The sequence below is a fragment of the Fonsecaea multimorphosa genome (assembly GCF_000836435.1).
Source record: "Fonsecaea multimorphosa CBS 102226 unplaced genomic scaffold supercont1.10, whole genome shotgun sequence".
Lineage (NCBI taxonomy): Eukaryota > Fungi > Ascomycota > Eurotiomycetes > Chaetothyriales > Herpotrichiellaceae > Fonsecaea > Fonsecaea multimorphosa.
Window position 1 is genome coordinate 104,277 of NW_015971644.1, and position 27,918 is coordinate 132,194.

Below are 27,918 nucleotides of genomic sequence, written 5' to 3' on the forward strand. Positions count from 1 at the left end.
CACCACCAAGGCCAAACATGCGGATCGGAAAAGTGGCGATGACCGCTCGACAATTAAAGGGGCGCAAGGAACCGGCCCCAGTCCTCTATCTGTGACTTTGTACTCAGTAGGAGGAGTGCCTGCCTGCAAAAGCCCCAGCGAGGATTGAAGCTATGCATTCCTACCGCGGTGATCTACGCCTTCGCCTCTCGGCCCCAGATCTAACGCTCCGATATAGAGTCGATCTTCCTGCGACCGAAATCCATGAAGGAGCTGTTAGCCATGGAGCCGGAGAGTTATTCAAGTGACCTGAGTCAGACCTACCTACCTCGCCAGCGCCCTGCACCAAGACATCTCTCTCTCTCTCTTTACCTCCAACCCCCTGAAATTACACAATGATAATCTTGGCGCTCGCTATGGCTCCTGACCACACGGAAAAGAGCTTGTCTCTCTTGCCAGAACTGGAAAGCATGAATCTACTCGTACTCAGACGAGGCTCCGCTCAACCGCCTTCGCCAGCGAATAGGGGAGAGCATTTCGGCATCTTCTTCGACAACCTCGCGGAAAAGGTCTCGACTTGGTCTTGACCCTTCCTCCCCTATCCTAGCAGCCTTGCCCACTTTGCCGCTCGTCTTAGTCAAGAAAGGTGTGGCCAGCCGGATCGAGGCAAGTACTCCGAGCCCAAGCTGAACGTCGGTCCCTCGGCCGCGCAAGGGTGGCTGATCACGGCGTAATTGTTCAAGCGTTTCGGCCAGAAGCTTAGCAAAGCTTGACCACCTGCTGACTACACCAGGGCTCATGGGAGGGCGCAGGGTCCCATAGTCTAGAATCTTTCACAGGACAATCCCATTATTCTTACGCGTCAGCAAACGACGGACACAATCCGGGGTACCTTGCATACTGTGTACCTACCTAGACTGCTCGCAGTGAGCCGCATGGGACTAGGATTCAAAGAGCAGGAGCCAGGTGGGGTACGGCCACTACTACCCTGGCTGTCCCCTCCCTCCGTCCCGCTTCCCACAGTTTTCGAGGGAAACTGGGTACTTTTTTACGAGGCGGACGACTCATGGAGGTTCTGCTTCTGTAGGCCCTGTCCCCCTTTCCCGCTTTCCCAACTCAAAGGGAGCTAAAGCCCGGCCAGTGGCCGTACTGCATAGGGAGGGAGGTGTTTACGCTTTTCAGAAATATGTCCTCCCGCCACCATCGGTTCCGTTGTCCTACGGGGCGGGAAAGCCACGTGATAGACCGAGTCCTTGTCCCGCCCCTCACACTGAAAATAGCGCCGCCGGCGGAGGAAATCAAAACGTTTTTTCACACTTTCTTCCTGCATAGTTATTCCCCGCTCTCCAGGCGTCCATTCACCGGCTACCCGAGCTTTCTTCAATTTAATGCCCTTGTAGGGTTTCCTCACCTACCAGATCCGCGGCAGACCCGCCATGCAAGATTGCATGACTCGTGCTGGTGGCACAAATAGGCAGACCGAGGCATCCGCCGTGTCGATTTGTCAGGAGTGGTTTGGCCTTGGCTCTCCGGGCATAGTATGCTAGCCACACGAGAATCATCGACTTTGCCAAGTGACAAGAGACGGCCAGGCTGACGAGGCTGACGAGGCTGAACGCCCCTATGCCTCCTGGATTTGTCGTGAGGTCATATGACGTCATTCTATGGACCCCTTACAAAGCGGCGAGGGGGCGAAGGGGATCACCAGGACCCAGGACACAACACTTGATGGACTCGTCGACCTTTCCTTAGACAACATCGTCAACATCGTCCTCGATCAATCGTATTCGTCAGGCAAGGGATAAAGTCTATTGCTAGCGTTCTTCGTCACTTCTGCGTCCTAGACTCTCGCATTCGCCATGACAGATTCAAAGGGCGGGCACTCGAGCCAATTCGACCCAACGTCACTCGACGCCAATCAGCGCGGGATCGCACAGTAGGTCATCCCCTTTCCTCCACGCGCATGGCTGTTCCCTGAGGCGAATTCCCTCATGGCAGTCTATATGCTCCTGTGATTCCTAAGGGTGGCACCGTGTCACGAGGATGAACCACAAGTGAAATTAAACCCCCGGACAACAACACCCTCAACAGACACCCAATCAAACTGCCCAAGAGCATCAATCAGTCCAATCACTAACTTGGTCCCTGCTTTCACCTAACTCAGAAACACCATCGACGAAGAAAAGTCCAACTACGGCGCCAAGACTGCAGTGGATCGCGACGTCGGAGGAAAGATGCCGACATCCAAAGTGTCCACTGGGGCGTACGGCCTACCAGAAATCAGCAGCGGCGGGCAGTCGTTAAGCGACATCGTGAACGAAGCGTTGAAAGGCCGGACGGGCATGGCGCAGGACAAGGCGCAGCGCATCGACGAGAGCATGAAAGTTGGGGGGGACGAAGATCTTCACGAGATGGCTGCAGCGAAGCAGCCGTGAGCTTCTCTCCCTCATGTTGCTCAATGTTGTGTGGTTTCTTCACCAACGTCTTCGAACCAACGATATCCAAACAGAGAGGCAGCTTCCCTCTCCAAAAGTCGCTTTGCCATCCAACGTGGTCAGATCAGGTTCATGCAATACGCAGTCCTCATAGCTGGTACATACACAGTCAAACTATGGAGAATTTACCCTGCCGGACAGGGCACAACGACGCTGAAGGTCAAATCTGAGCCGACTATTCTTCTTCTTCTCCCCATGCCAATGAGATGCAAACCTGCACCGACGCTGATTAGACTTGGTCCAAATTACTTACTGACCTTGACCAGAAGCCCATATCTCAACCCTAATAAGGAAAACAGAGCGCCCTTCCATCAGAAATCCCCTTTCAAAGCTACAACCATCTCCAGTGATCAGTGACCGGTCCGGATTCTACGGGTACGAAAACATGGACGAATCATCGGAAAGAATTGTGTTCCCTGAGTACTTTGATAATCAAATCAAAACCCTGCAGCAACAACATCGGCAGGGAGGGGGTCCTGGTCCGCGAGACATCTGGGGAACCTCACACACACACACACACGAAAGGGATGGCGATCTAACAAGGTACAGTTTTTGGGTCTCTGTGGGTAAACCCTTTCTGGCTCCGTCGGGAAACCTCCGGAAAAATTGCCTTCTTCCAAAGGATCGAGGCTGTAGTGAAAGATTATTTTAGAGCTTGTTGAACAGCAAAGGGCTTGTTTCGTAGGTCGCATCGGTATGCAAAGCACCACCTACCCATTTCATGCCCCGTCCCGCACACACGACTTATACCGAAGCGGGACTTTGGCAGTTTCCCCAGTCGGTGCTTGACTTACATACGTGTTCCGGAAGGCGTACCTTAAGTAGACGCATGTCCGTTGTGTCATGAGTCAGTTGACTGGGGATGAAGCCTCGAGACATGTGCGACCATGCAGAAAAGGCTCGCTTGGGAGTTTGGCAGCGAAGGGGGGAGGGGCAGGCCAAAGTCTGTGATTACAGAGATTGGTAAGAGGGGTATTTCTCAGCGAGCACAATTGTAATGTCACAATGGGTGCAAAAAGATACCCAAGTGTTGTTGTCGTCCTCGTTCGAGTCTCAAGCAGTGGTTATCCTCCTCCTGGGGCTCCACCGCAGGGCATGCATGGTTCGCAGATGTGCAGAATGCGGGCGATGCGGCCGATCGAAAGGAGGAAATGGTGGTACGCGTCCAGGAAGCGGGAAGTTGAGCATTTCCAAGTCGGGAAATCCCCGCGCGCTCGGGGGCGGGACGGAGTATCCATCTCGCCATGTATCATCCCTACATGTACCTCGCTACCTATAGCCTATAGGTAGGTACCTACCTAGGTACTGTATCGACCATCTGACAATCCAGAATCACATTGGCGAGACATGTTATTGGTTGCTTTTTGTCACTAAGGCCAAAAATGCTGCAATAACGGTCATGGCTAATAGTTGACATAACATCCCGCTGACATGGGTCTTCCAGAGATCTGCAACCCTGTGGTATTTTAGCTGGCTGATTGCCGTGGGACAGCCACGGATATCCCACGCCTTCCCCTTTGATCACTAGAACCTCATGCCGATTCTGGTCACGTTAGGCGAACTCTTTCCAGAGCTCTCGCCACGACCTCGTCTCTTCTGCTCCCTAACGAGTGGGTAGCTGTCGTTCACGTTCTTCTTCCATTTCATACCCCAGGGCGCATAATGTAGCTGTCGATGTCAGAATATCCTGACTAATAACACATCAGCTACTCCATGTAGTGTTTGATGACAGCTCCTGCGTCGTTGCTCCTTTGCAGCCTGCTGAATCACCACGCCCGACCTACTCTCGAAGGCAACTCTCTCTTCCACACCGCCCCTTCAATATCGACCGAAATGACCACAACTGTGGCGCCCAGGTTTCATTCAAGCACCGACGGCGGTTTTACATGACTTTAGTTGAGTTTCGGCTCAAAGTCGGTGTTGACAAGGCAGGACGTTTCCACATCTCATCCACAGTGGCGCAACCCGTGAGTAGGTCTCTCTAGTAGGAACAACTATAGCCGCTGTACCTGCGTCGCCAACTCAAATCTCGCTTGAAGACACAGCATCATGCACTCCTGCTTACTGCTTGAACGCTGGGAAGGAGACCGACAGACGTTGCACACGAATATCCTTCTGCTCCTTCTGCCCACCAACGACAAGGGTTTAGTCGGCGATATGCTGACGAGGAATCCGGGTAAGAAGAGACCCGTTTCGACGCATCTTTGTGAAACCGAAGGAAAGGAGAGGTCGTTATTCTGTTGTGGTGTCCAGTACTTCAGCTATTGATCACTGCACCAGCGGCTGAGGGAATGTCAGCCGTCATTGTTGCCATCTAAACGCAGCCACCTTGTGCCGTCGCTCGTCAACGAACCTTTCTCGTCAAGAAAAGGACCCGTTGACACTACTTTGCAAGAAGCGAGTAAGATCCCATCGTCTGTATCGTTCCTGCTATTCGCCATCCGAGAAAATGCAGGTCCTGTGATGATGGAACCAAAGGAGAAATATGCCATGCCAGCCAGCCATCTCGCAATATCGCTGCCTCTGTGTTTTCAAAACGCAGAGCTACACAGGCTCTCACAGCCCCTTCCCCTCTAGCTGCCTCCCAAGAACTTTGATCTCCCGGCCCTCAAACCCCTTCCTTCCCTTTCCATCACACGTGAAGAGCAAAGTCCTCGCAATGTCGTAAGACTCACATCCCCAAGCCCCTCCAAAGTCAACGAATGCCGTCGCGATTGAGGGCGGCCAAAAATGCCGTGGATTGGCGGGGTTCCCTTGTCTAAAGCGTCGCTCGAGAATAACTGGTCGGGATCGTTGGCTGTTCGCACTCCTAATAACGAGCTCAGAACAAGGCCCTCGGTCCTGGCGCCCTCTTCAGTGTTAATGCCGGGCGATGATCTGAGCGACGTCGATGCCCTAGATGATGGGGCAAAGAGACATGATGAACTGCGGGGCATCCCAAGAGAGTGGAGGAGTTGTCTAGACGTCTCCTCAAGTCGAATAGCGGGATGATATGAAGCGCAACGCAACACAACACAACACGACACACAAAGCCAGATGCTGAAGGTACCTAGGTAGGTTCTCTGGTACCTAGTAACAGACACAAGCGCCCCTTTGGCTTCAACGCTTTAACGCCTCCTAAAACCCATGTCCCACTACATGTCATGCGTAGCTGATATAGAATACACTTCCCGAACCGCGGAAAAACTGGCATGGCACGAGATCGCTCTATTCTGCCATCTACATGTCTAGCCAGCGCCACAGGCAGAGCGTCCGTGTCACAGCAGCGCAACGGTTCTTTCGAACAGAGCGATGAGAAGTGAGAACGGAGAACTACCAGCCTCACGTTCACGCTGTACAGGTAGGACGAGAAGAGATTCAGGCAATACTCCAAGTTAGGCTTGGACAGACAGATGGAAAAAGGGCCAGGTAGGACAGGCGGACGCCGAGACGGATGGATACGAGGGGTATAGGATGGTCGAAACGAGCTCGTCCGACGTCCGGTATATGTCGTGTGGTGAATACGTATAAGTAATATGGTGGTGGGCTCGCACTGTGGTATTCGATCCAGGATATCAACTTCCTCGTCGTTCTGCTCACCCTCACCTCAGCGTTGAGGTGTGTACTAGACGAACTAAATCCCATTGATCTACAAAAAAAGTGGAAACAGATCAGGCAGCCCTCGTACGAGTCAAATCATATACCGGCCGCGCGATGCAGATCTTTATATATCTATATCTAAGCACTTAAGCTGACAGCGCCTCGCCGCATACCCATCCAACCTCTACCTCAGCAATGTTGTCTCTCCACCACTCCATTTCCCGCCCCATCCCGGATTCACCTCAACTGGCTGGGCCAAACTTCCGCCCATCTGTTCAAATCTTATATCTAAAATGCAAATTCTGCTTATCCGTCAAATCGTCAAATCCCTCGAGCAGTTCTTCTTGCTGTCTCTCAGCGTGCAAACCCCGGGCGTCGCGGGCTCTGTTGTCAAAGTAACACAGGCCCGTGTAGATGACTTGCAAAACGATGAGAGCGCAGTAGGTGCCCAGCAATCCCCTGATGGCGGAGAAGTAGCGCGGCGTTTCAGAGGGCAGGAATAGGTGCGGGCCGGCGATGTTGCCGGCGCAGTAGAACCTACATGTAAGGTAGCGTCTGTGTTAGCTGGGTAGCTAGTTCCTGAAGCCCTTCATTCATGTGTGATCTTGTCGTCGTACGGGGAAGGGTAAGGACACCTACACGAAGAAGATCCCGACGACTGCGGTTCTCTTGGTATGCCCCGCCACATTGACACCTGGTAGAGTCCATCCCAGAATAATAGGTGCTCCAAGCACGTTCTGTAGCCAGCAACAAGCGACCAGTGCATACCGATGTTTGATGCTGATGGTCAAGAGACCGATCAAGCCCGCGAGTCCCGGGAGACATGCGACTAGGTGGGTAAAAATGCGTTAACGAGGAGACCAGCACACACGAGCGGAAAGCTTCAACTCACTGATGATGGTGATGCCCAAGAGATTCTTCTTGGTGGCCACCCATCCGAAACCCATACACCCGATGATTTCAAACGCGCCACCGGGCGTCTGAAGCAGAGTCGTCCGAAGCGCATCGAATCCGAAGCCTTTGATCAAGGCAGAGAAAAAGTTTGACACGGCGCCATTCAGAAGGCCCGTGCAGGCTCCCATGAAGATGACGAGGTAGGTCTTTGGGTCGAGCAAAGCCTCCTTGATGTGGCCGACAACAACCTTGTGGTGTTTGATGCCCATCTGATTCTTCGAGACCCGCCAGACAGCAACCATTCGTTCATATTCGGTCAGCATTTTGGCATTGTGAGGTCCATCGGGTAAGTAGCGAACGACGACGAAGCCCCAGAAGAACGTCATAGCCCCTACAATCTGCTGAACGTCAGTTGCCATATAGACAAGTGCTGAAAAGATTATCTCACCAGATAGATCAACTTCCAATTGGGGACGGCGAGATGTGCTGCATGGCCACTCCCGTACGCAAGCAGGGCACCAAGAATCGAAGAAACACCATTTGTCGACAGCCAAAAGGACGTCCGGAGTGCTTGTTCTTCCCTCGTCCATAGCATAGAGGTGAGGAGGACGAAGGCAGGGGATATACAAGCCTCAACCATGCCCAAGAAGAAGCGAATAGCAAAGAAGCCGGAAAAGTTGAACACGGCGGCTTGCAGCATGCAGACAGAACCCCAAACGAAAAGCATATATCCGATCGTTCGCCCAATGGGGTACCTTTGGAGGAGGAAGTTCCATGGATATGCGCCAGTAAGCCAACCGAAATATAGTGCCGATGCAACCCATGAATAGTCATCTCCTTTCATATGTGTATCCTCTTGAAGTCCGTATGCGTTGGAATAGTTGAGGCTGCAGACGTCAGAGCTGGAACTATGGATGGTGGAGTATGGACTCACGTCTGCTTGTCTAGGAAGCTTAGCATGTAGGTTGTCATCATCTAACATTGCCCAAAATCAGCTCGTGATCTGTCGAGCATTGTTGTAGGAAACGTTACCATAGGGATGACAATCCAGTCAAGCTTCCGGCGCACTTTGACCGCATCTCGTTCCAGTTGAGCTTCATCAAACTCAAGGGCCTTCTGCAACAGCTCTCTGCCAAGGGCGTCGGGATCATTGGTACTCCCTTTGAGGCGATCGAGGAGGTTCTTGGAAGATTTTGGTGGAGTTTCAAGCGTTGGCTCAATGACTTGGACTGGAGTCTTCTCTATGTCGGCCATGTTCAAGGACTGGCTTCGAAATAGGCGCAGAACTCGTAGAATCAAGAGGGAAAGATTTCTTGGTATGCCGGATGTGCCTTATAGACATATGGTTATGATTCCGTCGGAAGCCCATCGTTATCGGCACGGGAAATGAGGTGATAGCTCTTCGACGCAGGTGGTTGGTGGGATAAGGATCTCGAACGGCAAAGAGCATGTATCGACTCAAGTGTCTCCATGCAGATGCAATGGTGTTGTCCGTTTGCCGCCAATGAATATCTCTGCTTCTGCTGCCCATGTAAGTATGCATTGCGGAGTTTTGCGATCAAGCCGCAGGGGTGCTGCAATGATCTGCGTTAGCTGCGGCTGAGGCTTCTGGCCGCTCCGCGCAAAGCAATGTGATTCGGGCGATGGTAGAAGTATATCAGTGGTTCCACTCTTTCTGGGAGGACGCCAGGTGTGCTTGGCCATCACTTCTTCGTCGTGTATTGAGTTCGCATGCTTATACTATCACCTCAGGTCACAAACACTCTTAAGCGACCCGCTTCCATCAATTACTCTTGATGGTAGTGGTGAGCGATGTCAAGTGGAACATCACCCAGCAGGGCATTTGGTCTCGACGAAAAATCAGACGATAAATTCCGCATGCTAGGCCACGCGGAGATATGGGATGACAGGTATAGAGCACCGAGGACCAGCTGGCAGCGGAGAGCCTAAATGGTTCGATGAAGACGCAAAGAGCAAACTACCGCTCTACACGCGTAGATGTGGCATTTGACGCTTCATCTCGGGTTCGATCCCGCTGACAAGGGCATTCCGAAGGCCGAAGTTAGTTGAGGCGTAGGTCCAGCTCACTCACGGAGGCGGATCTCGGTCCTCGACATGGCCAAATTCTGCTCAAGAGCGCCTAGATGAATGGAGCCCATCATGGGGTTGGAGATGAACAACAAGATGACAATGGGAAGGAAGATCCGGGCTGGTCGGGGGGAAATGGTGGAGGTGGAGGAGGAGGGGGAGAGCATCAGGAGGACATCAAAAAGGACGTCACGTGCTGTCCCCTATCCCGCGCCTTGGCTTTTTCTCGGGCGCGTCACTGGCTTTAATTACTTCACTCTTCAACCTCATTAAAGGTGTTTGCCTGCCAGTGCTCACTATATCATGACGCGTATCGGAAAGTTCCCCTCCTCAATAATCCCCGAGCTCCTTTAGCAGATGAACACAAGAAAGCCTCCCAATCATCAAACGAGATGGCGGGCTTCTTCACCTGGTTGTGGGACTGGTTGCTGTGGATGTTCTGGGCGACCGAGATGGACGTTGCGATCGTTGGGTTACAAAATGCCGGCAAGACGAGTCTAGTGCGGGTGCTTGCTGTAAGTCAAGTCTATTCTTGTAGTTGGTGGTTAAATTGGAAGGGTCTAACTCCATATCAAGGGCAATGAATTTACCGTCGATACTGTGCCCACAGTCGCTTTCAACAAGAGAGAAGTCAAGAAAGGCCATGTTTCCATCAAGTGCTGGGATCTCGGAGGTCAACCACGTTATCGATCCATGTGGGAGCGATATTGTCGCGGCGTCAATGCCATTCTCTTCGTGGTCGATGCTGCCGACAAGGATGCAATTCCGGTCGCTCGTGAGGAACTGCACAACCTCATGGACAAACCCACGCTCAATACCATCCCTCTCCTCGTCCTCGGCAACAAGTCGGATCTGCCCAACAAATTGTCCGTGGACGAATTGATAGACCAGCTGGACCTGAAGTCGATCGTTCGTCGGGAGATCAGCTGTTATGGAATCAGTGCGAAGGAAGAGACCAATCTGGAAGCGGTGCTTCAATGGCTCGTAGCCCGGACCGGGAAGTGAGAACCTCTCTTGGTTTTTCGTGCTTGTCGAAGGAATTACGGCGTTTGGAATGCTGGTGCTACACAGACTTGATGGATCAACGGTACATTGTTGACTTTGGACCACTGTACGAACACGGAGTACACAGACTACGCATATTGCAGCCAGCGGAGGGGAAGTCCGGTCGTATTCAACTCGTGCTCTATTTCTCCAGGAGAATGTTCCAGGCGCCTGCTGAGAGGGGTAAATGATCGCAGTTGAACACGGTGATCACGGCACTGGCAGACCACAACGAGGCCATTTCAGCCACAGTCCGTATGACGCGTAGCCAAGACTGGGCTCGCGGGACGCCCAGGGGCCCAGCTGCGGTGGTTGGGTGTGCCAGTGGGTGCCAGTCACCCACCAGTTTATGCATGGCCGCCTACTGCAACTGGGAGAAAAGCAGATGCCGAGGGCTTGCTTCTGGGGGGCATCGGGGGCAAAGGCCAATTAGAATGATGACGCTGCGCCACGCCCAGATGCACTATTTCTCATACGAGCGAATACGCAAATCCCCGACTGCGCCAGCTTTGCTGCGCCTTCTTGTTCGTGCCATGGCCCCTCATACGTTCATTCTTCCATGCGTCTTCTTCTGCTTCCACCACCTCATCTCTTCTGATCCCATCATCATCATCATTCCCTCATATTCAACTGCCTCGAATCCAAATATCATTTCAGCCTCGTTGATTTGAGTCAGCACACTGCGGGCACCTACCGCGGCAAGTTACACCGAATACGAATCGCCATCGTCCACCTTGTTTGACATCATCATATTCCACACACACACACACCCTCTCTCTCTTACAGGTCCACGCACGCAAGCACAGCAGCCATGAACTCCAGACTCGTCACCCGACAATACTACGGAGACAACGTGTAAGCACTGCCATCCTCGAATAAAATCTCTTTATATGCCATTTATGCTTCCCACCCGCCTCTCGACACCACCAATTCGACACCAAGACTTCTGCTAATACTTTTCCTTCGCCATGGCCAGATGTATCGACAACAACGGCAACGCATACAGATGTAACTCAGCGTGGTACGACTGGGGTAGATGGGTCGCCCTCGCCGTCATCATCCTCGGCGCATTCCTCATCTTCTTCCTCTTTAGGTACGTTGGACAACCTGCAAGTGCCTTCATTGTACTAATCGAACACAGCTTGTTGAGCGCTCGCCGAAGACGTCGCATGGGCAGACAACCCATGTACGGCACAGGATGGGTGGGCCGCACTCCTTGGGGTCACGCTCCTGCCCAGTACAACCCGGGCTATCAGCAAACACAACAAGCGCCGCCTGCCTACAATCAAACTCAGAATTACGGTGGCTACTACGGACAGAATCAAGGCTACTTTGGCGGGAGACAGACGGATTTCGAGATGCAGCCGCCGGCAAACACCTACCGAGGAGGAGACGATGTCTACACTCCCCCGACGGGTCCTCCACCAGCCAAAAAGTGATCGGGGATGGCTTTTCGTTGATCTCCTCCATTACAAACAGATGGTATTGAAGGGTACATGTTTAAGAGCTGCGATTGAGGGGGACGTTGTGAATATAATATGGAGGGTCTGTACAAGGACGAACTGCAGAGAGTGTACGATAACTTTAGGGAGCATTGGCTATCCTATGCAATCAGAACTCGAAAAGTGTGGCAACTGGAGGGACAAGATTCACGAAGAATGTAGCGTTACGAAAACCGCATAATTTGATCAATTTTAACAAAGCGCGCGAGATCTCTGCCTGCATCATACGATTGTCTACTGCTCCCTGCTGCTACTGCATGTACCCGAAATTCTAGTACATACAGCCTCGCACGGGATCGGGTGTGCATCCCCTGTTTGGTGGCTAGGCTCTGACGAGCGCCGGCGTTTCAGCTGGATTGTGCCCGCAAGAGCCAAGTTCGGCAGGGTCAGATCGCCCTGGAGTAGCCCACCCGAGCCCGCAACGAGCTCCCCCGGGGAGTGCCTCCATTGGCCTGTAGGCGACCCCTGCTTCTGGGTGGCTTCGACCCAAACCTGCGATTCATGGCCTTGTGGCCTTGTGGCCTTGCTTGCTCCGCCTCCTGCGTTACTCAATCCTCTCTTACTTCAGGTTCTTTTCATAGCAACTCCGCGAGTGCTTTTTCTTTGTCTTATGTCCCTCTTGTTGCCTTTTGCCTCGCTCCCTCCTCTCTACGTTAACATTACATTCACTTCAATTTACCACCGTTCACGCGACGTTGGCCCATTCACTCATTCTTCATTGTCCGCAGGCCGGCCTCGGTAACCCACCCTCTCCAAACCAGCCTCCCTTTGACACCCAGCCCGCCACTCACTCGATCGAACGAAAAGAGTCCGTCGCCTCCATTTGAACGACCGTGTATGAGCTGACGACATACTATCCCTACTTCAGAGGTCTGTTTCAAGAGACCCTTGACGAAATGGCGTACTATCTCTACGCCCGCGACGTTGTTTCCGATGTGAAGTCGGTCCCAGATACATTCTCCAGCTGGGATAAATGCATGCAGAAATCATATTGCAAGTATGTGTCGGTGAATTTCCTCCTGGTGTTCTGGTCTAACATTGAGCAAGGTGGCCTGTGATTGCCGCGATTGTCATCGGCTCACTCATCCTACTTTCTGTCCTCTTCTGTGTCGCTCGATGCCTTTGCTGCGGGGTTGAAATCTGCTCTTGTTGTTTGAGCTGCTGTGGCGGTTGTTGTCGGGGAGGTCGAAGTCGTGACCGTCCTACAAAGTTCAAAGACGACTACACTCGCATGCCTCCTGCTCCATACCAGGGATACCAGCCTGCTCCCAGCCCCATGGCTTACGGCAACCCCAATGTACCTCAATTCGCGACTTTCGACGATCCCAGCACCAAGAGAATGATCAACGAGGATGCTCTTCCACCCATGCCCAGCTGGGACACTGCAACCAAGCGAAGAGTCGAGGACACCAGTGAGCCACTACAGCCGAATGCGAACGGCGATCTGGAGATGGGAAGACTCGACTCTCAACCGCAGAGGGCGAGAGGGGGCTACAATAGCGTGCCTAACGGACCCATGTCACCTATATCACCACATCCGCAATCAGATTATCTCCACAACGGCGCTGGCATGAACCACTCGTACAACGGCGACTTGGGCGATCAAAGACTTCTGGGCAATAACGGTCAGGACAGCTTCCAGCCCGTCCCGCTTAGCCCGCCTCCAACCTACCGCTCCAATTCCCAAGCGCCTTCAGTTACAAGCAGCTCGGACAGATTCATCGCTGGCGCTGCTAACCCAAGCCCTTACGAGTACAGCCGAGGCCCACAGCGGCAGTCAGGCTATCAACATTCCTATGCTCCAACCAGCGACGTGAGCACGAGATACGAGCCGTCGCAGAGTGATTACAGTTCACACAGAATCAGTATGCCCAAGCCGTTCAATCCTGTGCCATCCTCACAGGTGCAAGCTCCATATCCAGAATCCGTTGCGTCACCATATGAAGCGCGGCCGCCGAGTTTCTTACAGGTGGGAAGAAAACCCATCAGTGGAAGTATGAGGGAAGTTTGAACGGCGGCGAGGACGCCATTAATCTTAATGGATCTGTTTTTTCCTGGGGGTTTAATGGAAGTGGAGTCTGGCCAGCATGCGCTTGGAATTCGAGACTTGGTCGAATTCAGCTTACTGAAGTTTCTTGCTGGCATCATCTTCGTTTGATTTTAAGAGCATGGAGCTTTCGGGAAGTCAGTCTTCGCCACCGACCTCACGCGAATGAGATTCTATAGTGGAATTGGGGTATTCACCATCTCTCACAGCGTTCAGCAAGCGATTGGAGTCGAGCATGAAGCCGCAATAATTGCCGATACCGCACAGAATCAAGGCGGGACACGGATTTTGGTCCGATATGTTGAATATGAGCGCAAGATCGATGTGTCCATCACTATCAGACTTGGAATAAACGGGAGCCCAAACAGCATATGACGACAGCTTTCATGATTCTACCTCCCAAAAAAGGGCTGGAAGCTAAGAGCGCTACCTACCCAGGTCGGAGACCATGTAATCTCTGTATTTTTATAGCACGGTGCCCTGATTCCACGCGCTCCTCTCTACTCGCAGGATCGCAGGGCTTTGTACTATACCCACCTGCAGCTATGATTCATCCACATACAACATTCAACAGTTCCCCGCAAAATCTGGTTCTTTTTTGAGGGAGCACCCTTTTTCCGTTTTTTCCCTTTTCAGGGCTTTTCGCTCATGGAAAGGGGAGTCAGTCCTCTGAAATTTTTTGGCCTGGACGGCTTCGAGAATAATTGACATTGGAAGAATCATGGCTATTCTTGCTTTCCCTACTGTGCTTCGTATCGTTTCGTTTCGTGGCGGTTCGTTTCGTCGCCTCGTTCTCTCGTCATGTTGCTCGTTTTTCTTTGTCCTGGTTACTTTCATTGCTGGTGCCGGGACATTTCTCTTTAAAATATGCGGAATGGGGGGCTTCAAGATATAAGGTACGGGGCGGGCAAATGGTAATCGAGTATGTGTATATATAATTATATATTATATCTTCCCCCCATTTCTATTCAGGAAAGGGAGCGAGGCCGCTTTAGTCGGGCACGTCAATGGAGCATCAACGGAACCTGGCCGAGCACACCTCACCTTTGTCGTCTCGCCTCGCCGGAGCCTTGGTCCCGGGACAAGAACCCTTTCTGTAGCTGGAGAGCGTCGTAAGAGCCACGGCAGAGCACGGGGCAGCGTAGCCTGTGTTATAAGGGAGCGAATGTCACGAATAACCACCATCAACATTAATGACCTATGTAGATAGAAAATGTGAGTGCTCATCTATTTTCACAGCCTTGCTGGAGACTTACCGTGCCTGTCACATAGCTGGCTTCCTGACTCAAGAGGAAGACAATCAATCTTGCGACTTCTTCCGGGTCCCCAATCCGCTTCAACGCCGTCCTAACACCCATCGCATCGTGTAGCTCCTGGTCGGTACCTATCGCCTGTGTCAAAGGCGTTCGGATCATGCCCCTGTCGTCCCACGTTATTTTCTTTTTCCCCCTTTGTGTATGGAGAGAGAGAGATCCGATTCCCACTCACGGCGCGACGGCATTCACTCGAATGCCTCGAGACCCTGCTTCCTGCGCGGCGATCTTGGTCAGGCTGAGAACCCCGGCCTTGCTGACACAGTAGGGACCCAGAAAGGGCCAGGCCTGTTGGCCTGCAATGCTGCCGGCGTTGACGATCGAACTCCCATCCTCCAAGGCATTCAGCTCGGCTCGAAGACAGTTTTTGACTCCGTTGAGGTTGACATCCATGATCGAATCCCAATCCCGGTCGGGCAGGATATCCAGCGCGTGACCTTTCCCCTTGATGCCCTGGTTGCCCACGACTCCCGCCATGTTTGCCGCCCCGTGCAGGGCACCAAAGTGCTGCCTCGCACTCGTCACGGCACTCTCCACCGCCGCGGCATCGCGGACGTCGCAGGAAAAGGCGACTCCTCGAACGCCCAATGCCTCGATTTCCACCAGAGTGTCGGCCGGCTTTCGCAAGTCGAGCAGCGCGAGATTCGCGCCTTGTTTCGCCAGCAGAGTGGCAGTCTTGCGGCCCATGCCCGAGGCGGCTCCGGTGACAACGAATGTCTTCTCTTTCAAGTCACTGTACGACATGTCTGTCAGGGTTGATATATTTTTTTCCTCTATGGTGTGTAGTAACAAAAGCCCCCCTTCACGCTCGCTGGGAGGATAAGTCGCACCAGCTCATTTTTTTGTTTCGGAGATCATCTAGACCACAATCCCTCGGATCTCGCTCTCTGATTTCCGAATAGATGAACACGCCAAAAACCGTGGACCCCCTCGGAGATGGCATCAAGTCTACCTAAGTTAGAGCGGAGCACTCCCCCTGACTTAGTCCGTGGGTTGTGAAGCCAAGTAACATCTCTAACTAGGGAGATCCCATCGATTCCAACTAGTCATATCTTGCATTGCTTGAACCTTGAAGCTCCTCCAGACGTGCACAGGCAATATTATATGATGTCCCCATTATGAACATCATTGTTACGGACATTATAATGGCGTGGATCAAACTGCAGATCGGGGAAAGCTAACTTCAGGCATCGAGGGTTAAAGACGGTAGTAGTGATTTTCTGTGGCGCTCTATGCTTTCGTGTACAAAGCGCACTTACACCCTCGAATGGTCCGGCATGAGAACTTGGGTGGAACAACAGTAGCAAGGGTGAGAGTGAGAGACGCCACAATGGTGTTCGTTCTGATATCTTCTTAATGTGGCCGTGGAAGATCAGCGCCGAGGCGCTTTCTGCCCAAGTCGCGAAACATTTGATCTTGCCAATCTCGCCGCAGTGACAAGATGATTTCGAGAGCCCGCGTGCTCATGTTGAAGTGGGACATTTCGCCCAAAGCTTGGAAGCATATCGACAGTTGTTTATGCGCCTGTACCCCCTTGGAACTTGAGAAGACGCAACAATTATGAACATGAATGAGAGCAGCCGTGAGGATGATGGCCACAATTTGTGCGTGGACGCGCCGCAAGTTCCACTGCTGCCGATAGATTACAACCAGGCGGCAGATGGCGTTCGCAGAAGCATCGCAAATGCTTCCACTGTCGTCGGCTTGGTCTGCTTCGAGAATGTTCGTTCCAAGCGCATCGGGCGCAGATATGAATGGCCTCTGCAGGAAGATGACGGCTTCGTGAAATTGCAGACTGTCCAGACATCAGCAGCTGTTGGGGGACGAGGGAGAGAGCATCTCAAAACATACTGTAACATGATCACTGCCGGAGCTATGGGCATGTCGGCGTCGTCATCTGAGTGCAAAGGCACCTGCATCGCGGCGGGTAGAGAATTCCGCCAGTGCCGTAAGTCTCGCATCATATTTCTGGCAAAAGTCTTTGCTTCGGTCATTGCGACTTGTGGCCCAGTATAGCTAGTCAACGATCATCAGCACGCTCAACTGTGATAATAAAAAAAGGGCAGATTGTCAACCAACAGAAACCTTGATATCTTCCGGATTTTGGTTGTCAACTGCGCCATGTAAACGTGGGTCTGACCGATTACGGTCACATCAAGGCCGGCTGGGATCTGTGACGAGCCAGCCTCATCCACATACGGTCGCCATGTTTCTGAGTTGAGTGGCGCAGGAAACGGTATTCTCTGATCATCGTATCGAATTGACGAGGGTCTGCCGCTGTAGGCGCTCCACAAGCTGTAGAAATGGTTCAAGTTAATTCACACGATCGACTTCACACATTCGAGTCGGCGAGGGCTCGCAAGCTCTGCACATTCGGACGAGTAGAACGGAGCTCTTGAAGCATAATACTCACATGTCCAGTCCTTGCGTAGCCCAGAAGACTGTCCGACGTAAATTTGTGATGTCTGGAGTGTCATTGTCTGAGACGCGCGTATGACCGAGTTCCAGATGTAATCCCAAATCCGAAAGTAGTTGCACCGCCATTCCTAAATCTCCATATGAGAGGCTGAGATCGAACATGACAGTCAACTTATATACCTGCGCAGAGCCATCCTGCGCATCGAGTCAGGGTCTGTGAACCGTCACCATGACCAGGAGAACAGCTCTCACCTCTGGAGTCCCTTGCATAGGCCGCTTCGTGGGCCGACAAAGTTACTAGTGCTTGAATTGTTGCCACGCTCGGACTGTCCATCTCGATGTCCAAGAGCACCTTCGCACGGTGGGCGAAGAACTCAGCTGGGTCGTCTTTGATCGCCGGGTGTTTGCGAGTTGCATAGGCGGCGCCAATTCCAAGTCTGGCTTGTTTGTCAGTGGCATGAACACCGGACTGAGACTACGCCATTGGCAGCAAAGGTGGCTTACATTGCATTCTCCAGCGTTGGAGAAAAGTAAGTGGTGGTGTTGCCCGCGCGGTATGATTGCCGATGGTGGTAATAAGCAGCCTCATCCACGACACCGAGGAACGTGTTGTGCCAGGTGAAAAACAAGGTGGTGAGATGTTCTTCGTATCGAGTGTCTGGAGGCCAGTGGAGACTAGCACGTTCAAGAGCATCCTGACCATGACTGCGAATTGTGCGAATAGAGGGCTGAAAGCAATGCTGGAAGCCGTTTCGGATCAGATGCAGATTGCTCGTAGCACCATAGTATCTCAAATGGCCATCCTCGGCGATGCGCAAACAACCTAGCCGACTGGCCAATTGCTCTGTTGGCTCGTCTACCCGGACCTGGCAGGTGTCTGCTTCAGTGGCGCTCGTTTGACGAGCATTGGGTCGGTCAGATTCATTTGATACAGAGAATTCTTCAGGTTCGTTGCTGAACAAGGGGTCGATATCATGTGCTGTACTGACAGTCGTGTAGTCGGGATTGTCCTGTCTGAGTTCGCTGCGGGTGTCCTTTGGCAGGTCAGCATTGGGAGTTTGTGAAAGATGGGCCGTGTCGATCGTCGCTAGGTCCAGCAGATCGAGCTCATCGCTCGCTTCTGCGAAGCCTCCCTGTCCAGCGATTTCGATCCAATAGTCAACCCCGGCGTCTGCAAATTGCGACCTCGTGCGGTGTTCGTCGTGCGGTAGAGGATTGAAAGGATTGAATATTTGTTCTCCTATAGGCGATGGCGTCGAATAGGAGACACTTCCCACCCTGGAAGGCTCTGGATCCGTCATCGGCCACTTGTATGTTCTCGGGGCTTTGGAGCCATGCGGCGACATGGTCGAAGAGTTGTTCGTGGGGATATCTTCGAGATTGGCTCCGTTGTTCTTGGGATTCTTGCTGATGACGGAAGCAGGTCTAATTGATCGCAAATGTTACTCTTTCTTCGCTTTCATGACTGGGGCCAGTGCAGCCCGACTTGGATGGACAGACTCACTTTCGACGATCTTCACCAAGTAAACAATCAACATCACGGTAGACGCAATTGGAACACCGGGGTTTCTTGTTGTCGCACTGTGGCAGTCAGAGTCCTGCGCCCATCTATGCTCGACGCTGTCCAGCTTGTAGCTGGAGACTGACTCTGATCTTGGCTCTCCTGCATGTCATGCATGCATTGGACGAGTATCTCCGCTTCGCTTGTCCTTCACCTTCTGGCGACATATTGCCCTATTTGTGTTCAGTAGACAACTCGAATGAGGCGGGAGAAGTTCCTCTCTGCTGGGAGGTCAAGACTCCCAGGCTCAGCGGACCAAGCCATCCCAAGCATCCCAAGTAAAGAGCCCTCCACTCGGCCCACTGAAGGCAGTGAAGGGTCCCTCGGCAAAGATTAACCTTCTGTAAGTAAGACTGGTGATTTCCGTGGTCTTTTCCGGCATCCGGCCTGGGCAATGACCTGCAAGGGGCAGCACCAGCGAGCCCCCCCCGCAATGGTTTGATTATGAGGCGATGTTCTGCCTGGGGACTTGGTCTTTCGCTCTCCGTTTCCCCACAGCGTTGTCAACGACGGGGGTGACGGAGGGAATGGGCGAGTCCAGTCCACGGTCGCCGCTGCCCCCTCTCAGGTTCCCAAACTTGTTAGCCGACGATGCCTCCACACCACCAGTAACTACCCCAGGTTGACTGAGCCTATTCTGAGGCTGGTCCTCGTGGCCATATTTTGACTTGATTCGGCCCCTTCTTCATCAAAACAGCTTAGATGTTGAGTCTTCAGCGCGCAACATGCACCAAGGCCATGACATGATGGAGATACGAGAAAGCTCTGAAGGACCTCCTTCGGCCACGACCGTGATGAAACGAAAGCGCCGAGCCATCCGGGCATGTAAATCTTGCCGTGAAAGAAAAGTCCGGTGCGACCAGCAGCATCAAGGCATACCATGTACAAACTGCAAGCTCGACTTGAAGCCCTGCGTTGTGCTTGATCGCAAGGTCGCAACACAGCCCGTCATCTCCTCGTCTCGGTGTGGAGTGCAGCGCGAAGCTAGTCGCCCAATGCTTTGTATGTTCCAATCCTCGATAGTCAAGAGATCCCTCTCAGAGGACTAACAACCAGACAAATGCGCAGCGGGAGATGGACCAATTTATTCATATGAATCGCGGAGACAACTCGACAGTAACGACGGAAACATGTCTTTATCCCGGCAGCCAGCCTCCAAATCTTGCAATGCATCCGAGATGACGGGAAGCAAGCCATTCATGCTTGATTCCGCAATCCTAGAGGCACAGAAGTTCAACTGCAGCCCCATACATGCCAACGATGCACCACAGGGGCCTCTATATAAGACGACTAGATGGCAGACCGGTGGCGTACCATCGTTCATTGCACCCTTACCTATCTATCTTGAACCCGTCACCATTGAATTTCTTGCCAACAAAGGCGTGTTCGAAGTTCCGTCGAGGCCACTTGTAAGACAGTTTTTCTCGGCATATTGGGATACTATCCACCCAATTTTCCCTGTCCTGCATCCAGGTCGTGTGGCGTTGGCTTCATCTCTTGCTGCAGTCCCGAATAATAAGGAAATCCCCCGTCCCAGCTTGTTGGAGGTATATGCCGTCATGATGGCTGTTTGTCCTGTAAGCTACCAAGTCGAAAGATTGCAAGAATGTAATGGCCTCAACTGCTGATATCGACTTAGTTTGCGCCGGTGTCTCTTCTACAGAAGCTTGGACACAATAACGCCCAAGATGCTCAGCAGCTTTACTATGAGCGCGCCAGGCATCTCCTACATTGCGATGGCGAATCTGATCCTATCAACCGTTTACAGGCCCTCTTACTTATGACCCAAAGCACCGAGGTAAGAGATGGTGCAAGAGATTGCTGCTTCTGGTCTGGGACTGCGTTAGCCTATGCCGAGTCCCTAGACCTCTTGAAAATGTTGCGTGCTACAAAGGATGCTGAACATAAGGAATTTTTGCACCGATTATGGTGTTGCTGCTTCGTCAGCGAGACAATTTTCGCCTTCAGTCGGCGGCGGTCGCCAAAAATGCGAATGGATCTCGAGTGTGAGCATGTTTTGCGATCACAAGAGTTCAACGACCAGAGATTACCGGTCGCAAGAGTGGTCTCATCCACATGCAATCCCGCCGATGGTACGGCGCATCCCATGGAACCCTTTGGAAATCTCGTGCGCCTGATGTCTCATATCCATTACATGCTCTCAATAAAGCACGCCCCGCCATATCTGTCAAGTCATCGTGATACCATCGCACATACGAGTGGGACGGACACTTCCATGACTCTCACAAGTCCGGAACTGACGAATTGTCGCAATCAATTGCAGAAGAGCGCAGGAATCTTGTCTGAGAAGCTCAGGCAATCACCAGATGAGCATTCCTCGTCGAACGCTGGACAACGTGCAGCATCAGAGCGCCTTTTCTTGCGGATGATCATGGCGGCTGCAGATTGCGTGTTTTATTTTGACTCAAGTTGCTCATTGCGGTGCCGCCATACAGCAAATGACAGAGTGAGGTGCAGCAAGCTTAGGAAAAAGGCATGCGATGCTGCACATCAAAGTTCTCAGCTAGCCAAAGATGCCTTGGGTTCACAATGTCCGGATTTTATGCCCGCTTGGAGGTGAGTTCGCGATCGCGCTGAATGCTATCGCCCGCTAATGCACGAAGCCTCCAATTTCTCTTGCCTCCCGTGACGATCTTAATCCTTGAGGCCAAATCATTGGATGGAGAGGCACGCGACCTAGCGATCCAAAGATTGATATCTTTGACGGGGCTTCTGCAAACGCTCGGAAAGAGATTTATGCCTGTGCAACGGGCCGTGACACTGTTAGAGGCTGCTAGCAAGAGTGCTGGCGGTCCTTTACAGACACCTGGAATCCCTTCACCAGACCGTATGTCACATCCTATTTCTCGAGAAACCCGCAACATCAACTTTTTGCTGACTGTTTCCCAGTCTTTCCAACACATCTGCAGTCGCTTGGCCCGGGCACTGAAGACGGAAAGGATTCAAGGCAAGGCAAGGCGACAGGCGGGGAACAACTTAGCCCCAACAATTTAGAATGGATTCGAGCAGCCACTGTTTCAACACCACCTGCAGTGGCAGAAAGTCCAGCACGAAAGGCCGCAGGCCAGGACATCGGCGGCCTCCCATCGTGTTATCTCTTCGAGGTCGAGGACCGCTATGACGAGCAACCAAACGCCGCTGGTAACACGGTGTTCGGAAGTTGGTCGTCCCCTTCATCGGCTGATCCTTACTCTCAGCAGTGTGTCCAGCCGACCCTCAACGAATTTACCGCAATTGACGACATCACATCACCTTGGCTAGACGGATGGGAAGACATTTTGCAGAGCTAAAGTTGGAACTGATATCCTTTTGCAGACCGACAGACGATTCACATAATTTACAGTCGCGTGCTTTTATACATTGAATAAGGGAACACCTACGGAACTATCCAAGGCGCAAGACAGATCTAATCACGCCTTTTCAACATGCCTACATTGTGTCTTAGGAAACGCCGTGCTTTCCGAGTTGATCGATTTCGTGCTCGGGATTGTAATCTTTCGGGAGACCGGTCGGTCCTTGGGAACTCATGCAAATGCTTCCCCAGGCAGCGTGGGCCCCTGTTCCGCCGACATTTCGAGCGCACAAGCTCTAGCATCGACTCTGCAGGGTCATGTCATCCTGCGAGACGCCTTCTCTGGGGTTACCCCAGATGCACCAGCCATCAGAATTCCTCGGTCGGAGATTGGTGAATTCGGAGATCTTTCTCCTCGGCATCTGGGGTATCGACCAGGTCCCCTGACCTAGAGCTTTGGGTATATACCTGGAGGGTGCTCCAGCTCGCTCATGGACCATTGGCTATTATGAGATTTATGGAGCAGACGCATCAGTTGGTGGTGCAGTATATCTACAAGATCGAAGTGCAACTTGTTGTCAACAGTTCCGACCCATTTGGCTTCATCATACCTTTGTAAGGATGGGAAACTTTCACATTGGCTATTGGAGCTCGCTCAAAGGAGTGTGGCTCCAATTCAGCATCATGCTCTCGTCCGCCATGGCTTTTCTGCTGTTTGGCTACGACCAGGGAGTTTTTGGGGGTCTGATAGCGACTCCGCAGCTGCTGAACGGGCTTGGGATCGCGTCTACTGATGCCAACCTGCAAGGGACCGTGGTGGCTATCTACGACATCGGTTGTCTGGTCGGCTGTATCGGGACCGCGATTTTCGGGATGAAGGTCGGCCGCCGCGTCCTGGTGATGATCGGATGCTGTCTTCTGATTCTCGGTGCTGGACTTCAAGGCGGAGCAACATCGGTCCCCATGATGATTGCTGGCCGAATCGTAGGCGGATTCGGCACGGGCATCAACTCTTCCATCATCCCCGTGTGGGTGTCAGAATGTGCTCACGCCTCCCGCCGCGGCGCCCTCGTATCGGTACAGATCTCGATCGTCATCCTCGGCCTTGTCATTGCGTACTGGTTCGACTACGGGACCGTCAAAAACATGACCGGGGGGATCGTTTGGCGCCTTCCACTCTATTTTCAGATGGTCTTCTGCGTTCTTACGCTTGGGACTATTCTGCTGATGCCCGAATCACCACGGTATCTGTACAGTAAGGGCCATCTCGAAGAAGCAGACTCGGTCATTGCTCGCATTTTCAACGTGGCCATCGACCACCCCACTGTTCTACAACATCGTCGCGAGGTCATCCAGGCTTTGGAGGTTGAACATGAAGTCAAATTCCGGATTTCGGACATCTTGTTCGATCGGTCGCCTGTCAACGCAACATGGCGAATCTGGATTTGCATCCTGATCCAGTTCTTTCAACAGCTTGGGGGTATCTGCTTGATAGCGTACTACGCCTCCTATCTCTTCATCAACAATCTCGGCATGACTCAGAATCAGGCAGGCATCACTTCGGGAGGCTTGTCCCTCGTCTTCTGGGGTGGCACACTGACCGCTATCTGGTCTGTCGAAGTCCTGGGCCGGCGGCCCGTCCTGCTCTGGGGAGCTGTGGGTTGCTCAATCTGCATGATCTGCTACACCATCGGGCTTGGAGTGTACAACGACTCGTCCTTGACAGCATCGGTTGTCTTTATTTTCTTGTTCGAATTCTGCTACGGTTGTTCGTGGTGCGGTCTGCCTTTCCTCTACGCTGCTGAAGTGACACCGCTTCATCTACGCCATGCAGGCTCAGCACTGTCCGTGGGTATGGAGTGGCTCATGACCTTTGTGGTAGTCAAGGTAAGTCGCGTACCCCATTTGCTGGTCCGATCCAGCAAACCATCAATGGGTGGATAACGATTGATCTAACCATTCTCTGTTTCTCCCCACACAGGTTGGCCCAATTGGCATCACGCACGCTGGATGGAAATTCTACCTTCTCTTCTGCATCGGCAACGTCTTACAGGTCTTGTTCATCTACTTGTTTGTCAAGGAGACCAAGGGTCTTACTCTGGAAGAAATTGACTACCTCTACGCCAAACCAGAGCATCGTGCCGAGCTTGAGGAGAAGTTGCGTCACCATAGGCTTGACAAAGAGGCTGGGGAGGCGGTCCTGACAGATCAAAGAGACGAAAAGGTTCATACTAACCCCTCACATGCACAGTATGAGTATTCGTCTAAGCCATTTTCCCCCCCTTCCTAGAAAATGCTGGGTTGGCCTGAAGATATCACTTTTTCCGAGATGAAGATTGGCATCGACCACAAATTAAAAACCCCACTGTGTCCAGACCCTATGTGAACCAGAACAGGAACAAATACAACGTACAGGCAACTGTCAATTCTTTCCTTTTCTTGCTCTCCTCGATGTAATCAGCCGTACGAAGTAGAACTTTTGACCATAACTTCGCTTGCTAATATTCCTTTGGCTGGTTGCATTGAACTGTCCGCTAGGGGGGGCTCAGTCAGTACTGCAGCTGCTGAAGCAGTTCGAGCAGCGCAGTGATTAATTTGCAGATTGACTTCAACTATGACATAGGAGTCGTATTACTGATCTAACAAGAAAATCGGTTGTCTTGTCGGAGTAACGAGCAGTTTCTTTCAGATCGGTGTCGACGGGTTTTAGAAGTGTTGGAACAAATCACCAGGGGTCAAATACCACCGTGGTAGGTATAGAAACGACGAAGTCTTTTCACCCATAAAACTGTAAAGTATTTCCTACGTGAAGAGGTGCCATCCGTGTTACTCGGCCGGCTTCGTTGTCTGCGCCAGATTTTGACAAGTCTGGCCGGAAATTCTACAGACCTCCCACCACAGCCTTGGAAACGTCGACTGCAAGGTGTGTCGTAAAGTCAAGGGTGAGCCTCCTTGGTCATCATTGTCCCATTCATGGATCCCCTCCACGATAGGCGGCGGAATGTCATTGTCCACCAGGTAATCCGTGGTATCCTGTCCACTCACCTGGGCCACGGTTGTTCCGTTGCCCAGCCACGCCATGGTGTTGGAGCCCAAGGCTTCGAGATATTCATATTCGAAATCTTCGAAGCGGGGGTTTTCCAGAGCCTTCTGGGTATGTATAGAAGCGCCAGGCCACAGCGCGGTGACACGGCCGTTCTGCTTGTTGCGTTTGAACCAGGATTTGCACTGTTTGTGTTGGCTTTGTTAGCTGGCCGCGGCACCAAACGAGAGCGACGAGGAGGAAGGGAGAGGATGGAGGTAAACAAACACTCCAAAAGATGGAGTCTTTTGAAAACGTACGGTTTCGGTGAAAACTGTTTTGGAAAAGTATTCGTCGACGTGTCTGACGAAGTCGCTGGTGGCTTGCTCACTGATAAATGCAACGAGGTCAGCCATGTGTACCTGCAACTTTGAATTCGTGCTTGAGGTACAATGCATGTTACGTGTCAAGGAAAAGGGGTTATGAGGTCTTTTCCACATACGTAACGACCATGGACTTTAGGTACTCTCGCTGGATCTTCTGCACAAGCTTGACGAGGTAGAGTGTCACCGACTCGAGGAAGAATATCGCCGACCCGGATCCGGCGCCACCATTCGGGCCAAAGTATATGAAGAAGTTTGGCATTTTCGGTACACAAATCGAGAGGTAGGCTTGAGGGTCGGGATTCCATATGTCGGCGAGAGTCGTCCCATCGAGTCCAACGATGGGTGGTTCGTTTTCCATGGACCTGTCACACCATCAACCGGTCAGCGCATATGATTCTCGCCCGGACACAGGAAGCTGAGCACAATAACAAACGACATACGTGTCGTAGCCTGTGGCGCAGATGATAACGTCCACTTCGCGCACTTTTCCATCATTCGCCTTGATACCGTTCTCCACCACGGTGTCGATGCCACAGCCGATGAAGTCAACGTTGTCCTCGACCAGCGCTTCTAAGAAGCCGGGGCCAGGCGTGAGCCGGCGGCAGAACGGCGAAAAGTCCGGTCGTAAGCTCTCATAGATGTGTGGCTTCTTGGAGAGTTTCTGCTTCATCGACTCGTCATTCAGCGCGAAGAAGGCCTTTTGCTCTTCGGTGCCCTTGAACAAGATTTCGGGTTTGGCGTTCATGATTCGCTCAATTTCCCGACGATATCTCAGATACTCTTCGGGCTTCTCACGGAACATCCTGAGCTCATCGGCCGAATATTTGTCTGAAGGGTCAATCATTATTCCCCAGTCTTGTGCCATCGGATCTTCTGGCCCGATTAGACTTACAGTTATCCGTCACTCCTCGGTTGGATTTGTCGGATCCGTAGCCAACTGGTGATACCCATGTCTTACCCTTCATATAATGGTCAATTCGAGCCGCGGTGGGCTGGAGCTGAGGCACAATCTGGATTCCTGATGAGCCACCTCCGATAACAGCTATTCTTTTCCCCTTGGGATCCAGCCGGGTCTCCCAGCTCTTTCGATCCGCTGAGTGGAGGAGAGTCCCTTTGAAATTGCGAAGGCCTGGAATGTCCGGCCACTCCCACCTATTTAGAATTCCGGTGGCTTTGATCAAGATGTCTGCTCGGTCAGTGAATTTCTGGGGTCCTCGTCAGCACATGTGAAGTTATGTGTATTGTTATTTTCTGGACAGCGGAAAATAGTTTGCATACTCTTCCTTTCTCGAGCTCTTCAATCTCAACCTCCCATTTTCCGTCCGACGCCTGCCACTGGGCTCCAAGGAAAAGATGTCGGAGTTTGACGTAGCGCTCAACATCGTATCGCCGTGCTACATTCTTTAGGTAGCGATGGATTTCTGGGCCCGCGGCATAGAAAGAACTCCAGTTGAGGTTATTCGCAAATGTGAATTGGTAACTGTGCGCAGGAATGTCACAGGCCACACCAGGGTAGCTGGAACACATGTTTTTAGTATCCATGGCGTGGAACGTGTATAGCACTATGGCTGGGTGACTATACCGATTCTCGTGCCACGTTCCACCGATGTCGTCCGATTTGTCGTAGATCACAAGCTCTAGTTTCTTGATCTTCTGAGGGAACCGGATGGCTGTAAGCATGCCAGAGATACCTGCTCCTATACAGATCACTTTGATCGGGCGATCATCATCGATGGACTTTTGGCTGGGTGCCGACCAGTCAGTCTGCGTTTCGTTGGCGGCAATCATCGCGCTGGTAGAGTCTGGCAGTATTCGTGGTTTTCTCAGATATGTTTCCGAATAAGACTTGATGATCAAAACACATTTACGGCGCCTACAAGCGTATCTTCAACAATCCATAGCCTCACCTTCTCCGTTCCTCGGTTTATACGGACCCACATTCCAGGACAGGAATTCGCTTTCTCGTCGGATTTGTGTGGAGTGTAATGCTTTAATTTGGCCCTCCGAGGTACAGGTAGCCTCGACTAGTAATTAAATTCCGAAGGTATTACTCGTCGACATTTCCGCCACAAAGCCTTTGTTGCTCGTGTGCTGGTCAGCATTCTCTTCACAAGTCCCCGTCCGTTTGCTTGCACCATCCATTCTCCGAGAGGGACGCTGAACTAAGGCAGGGCAAATTCGACTTGAAAGCAACTGAAGCGCTAGACCTGATGTCAGCGGCCATTTCAACGGAGATGTGGCATCCTTGGGATTTCCCGGATAGACACTTCGCTACTT

General features: G+C 52.2%; 10 protein-coding genes across 10 annotated transcripts; 6 read left to right on the top strand and 4 right to left on the bottom strand.

Annotated features, from left to right (window-relative positions):
- Window positions 1–1,838: 1,838 nt before the first annotated feature.
- On the top strand, window positions 1,839–2,414 carry Z520_05608 (uncharacterized protein; the record flags this gene model as incomplete). Its single annotated transcript, XM_016776111.1, has 2 exons — window positions 1,839–1,915; window positions 2,144–2,414. The coding sequence occupies 2 exons, from the start codon at window positions 1,839–1,841 to the stop codon at window positions 2,412–2,414; spliced, it is 348 nt and encodes a 115-aa protein (XP_016632430.1).
- A 3,914-nt stretch (window positions 2,415–6,328) lies between these two features.
- Window positions 6,329–8,201, bottom strand: Z520_05609 (uncharacterized protein; the record flags this gene model as incomplete). The annotated part of the gene is made up of 6 exons (XM_016776112.1): window positions 6,329–6,590; window positions 6,693–6,882; window positions 6,946–7,345; window positions 7,396–7,834; window positions 7,882–7,922; window positions 7,980–8,201. The coding sequence occupies 6 exons, from the start codon at window positions 8,199–8,201 to the stop codon at window positions 6,329–6,331; spliced, it is 1,554 nt and encodes a 517-aa protein (XP_016632431.1).
- Window positions 8,202–9,427: 1,226 nt separating this feature from the next.
- On the top strand, window positions 9,428–10,040 carry Z520_05610 (uncharacterized protein; the record flags this gene model as incomplete). The annotated part of the gene is made up of 2 exons (XM_016776113.1): window positions 9,428–9,550; window positions 9,612–10,040. The coding sequence occupies 2 exons, from the start codon at window positions 9,428–9,430 to the stop codon at window positions 10,038–10,040; spliced, it is 552 nt and encodes a 183-aa protein (XP_016632432.1).
- Window positions 10,041–11,047: 1,007 nt separating this feature from the next.
- Window positions 11,048–11,518, top strand: Z520_05611 (uncharacterized protein; the record flags this gene model as incomplete). The annotated part of the gene is made up of 2 exons (XM_016776114.1): window positions 11,048–11,172; window positions 11,221–11,518. 2 exons carry the CDS (start codon window positions 11,048–11,050, stop codon window positions 11,516–11,518), a joined length of 423 nt encoding a protein of 140 aa, XP_016632433.1.
- Window positions 11,519–12,477: 959 nt separating this feature from the next.
- Z520_05612 (uncharacterized protein) lies at window positions 12,478–13,592 on the top strand (the record flags this gene model as incomplete). Its single annotated transcript, XM_016776115.1, has 2 exons — window positions 12,478–12,578; window positions 12,629–13,592. The coding sequence occupies 2 exons, from the start codon at window positions 12,478–12,480 to the stop codon at window positions 13,590–13,592; spliced, it is 1,065 nt and encodes a 354-aa protein (XP_016632434.1).
- A 1,204-nt stretch (window positions 13,593–14,796) lies between these two features.
- On the bottom strand, window positions 14,797–15,685 carry Z520_05613 (uncharacterized protein; the record flags this gene model as incomplete). Its single annotated transcript, XM_016776116.1, has 3 exons — window positions 14,797–14,826; window positions 14,885–15,047; window positions 15,117–15,685. The coding sequence occupies 3 exons, from the start codon at window positions 15,683–15,685 to the stop codon at window positions 14,797–14,799; spliced, it is 762 nt and encodes a 253-aa protein (XP_016632435.1).
- A 609-nt stretch (window positions 15,686–16,294) lies between these two features.
- Window positions 16,295–18,705, bottom strand: Z520_05614 (uncharacterized protein; the record flags this gene model as incomplete). The annotated part of the gene is made up of 6 exons (XM_016776117.1): window positions 16,295–16,736; window positions 16,793–16,957; window positions 17,027–17,236; window positions 17,355–17,493; window positions 17,603–17,796; window positions 17,864–18,705. The coding sequence occupies 6 exons, from the start codon at window positions 18,703–18,705 to the stop codon at window positions 16,295–16,297; spliced, it is 1,992 nt and encodes a 663-aa protein (XP_016632436.1).
- Window positions 18,706–19,645: 940 nt separating this feature from the next.
- Z520_05615 (uncharacterized protein) lies at window positions 19,646–22,231 on the top strand (the record flags this gene model as incomplete). Its single annotated transcript, XM_016776118.1, has 5 exons — window positions 19,646–19,922; window positions 19,977–20,497; window positions 20,560–21,497; window positions 21,545–21,768; window positions 21,831–22,231. The coding sequence occupies 5 exons, from the start codon at window positions 19,646–19,648 to the stop codon at window positions 22,229–22,231; spliced, it is 2,361 nt and encodes a 786-aa protein (XP_016632437.1).
- A 701-nt stretch (window positions 22,232–22,932) lies between these two features.
- On the top strand, window positions 22,933–24,523 carry Z520_05616 (uncharacterized protein; the record flags this gene model as incomplete). Its single annotated transcript, XM_016776119.1, has 2 exons — window positions 22,933–24,120; window positions 24,215–24,523. The coding sequence occupies 2 exons, from the start codon at window positions 22,933–22,935 to the stop codon at window positions 24,521–24,523; spliced, it is 1,497 nt and encodes a 498-aa protein (XP_016632438.1).
- A 536-nt stretch (window positions 24,524–25,059) lies between these two features.
- On the bottom strand, window positions 25,060–27,429 carry Z520_05617 (uncharacterized protein; the record flags this gene model as incomplete). The annotated part of the gene is made up of 6 exons (XM_016776120.1): window positions 25,060–25,461; window positions 25,576–25,645; window positions 25,758–26,003; window positions 26,082–26,469; window positions 26,534–26,846; window positions 26,920–27,429. 6 exons carry the CDS (start codon window positions 27,427–27,429, stop codon window positions 25,060–25,062), a joined length of 1,929 nt encoding a protein of 642 aa, XP_016632439.1.
- Between the last annotated feature and the right edge of the window lie 489 nt (window positions 27,430–27,918).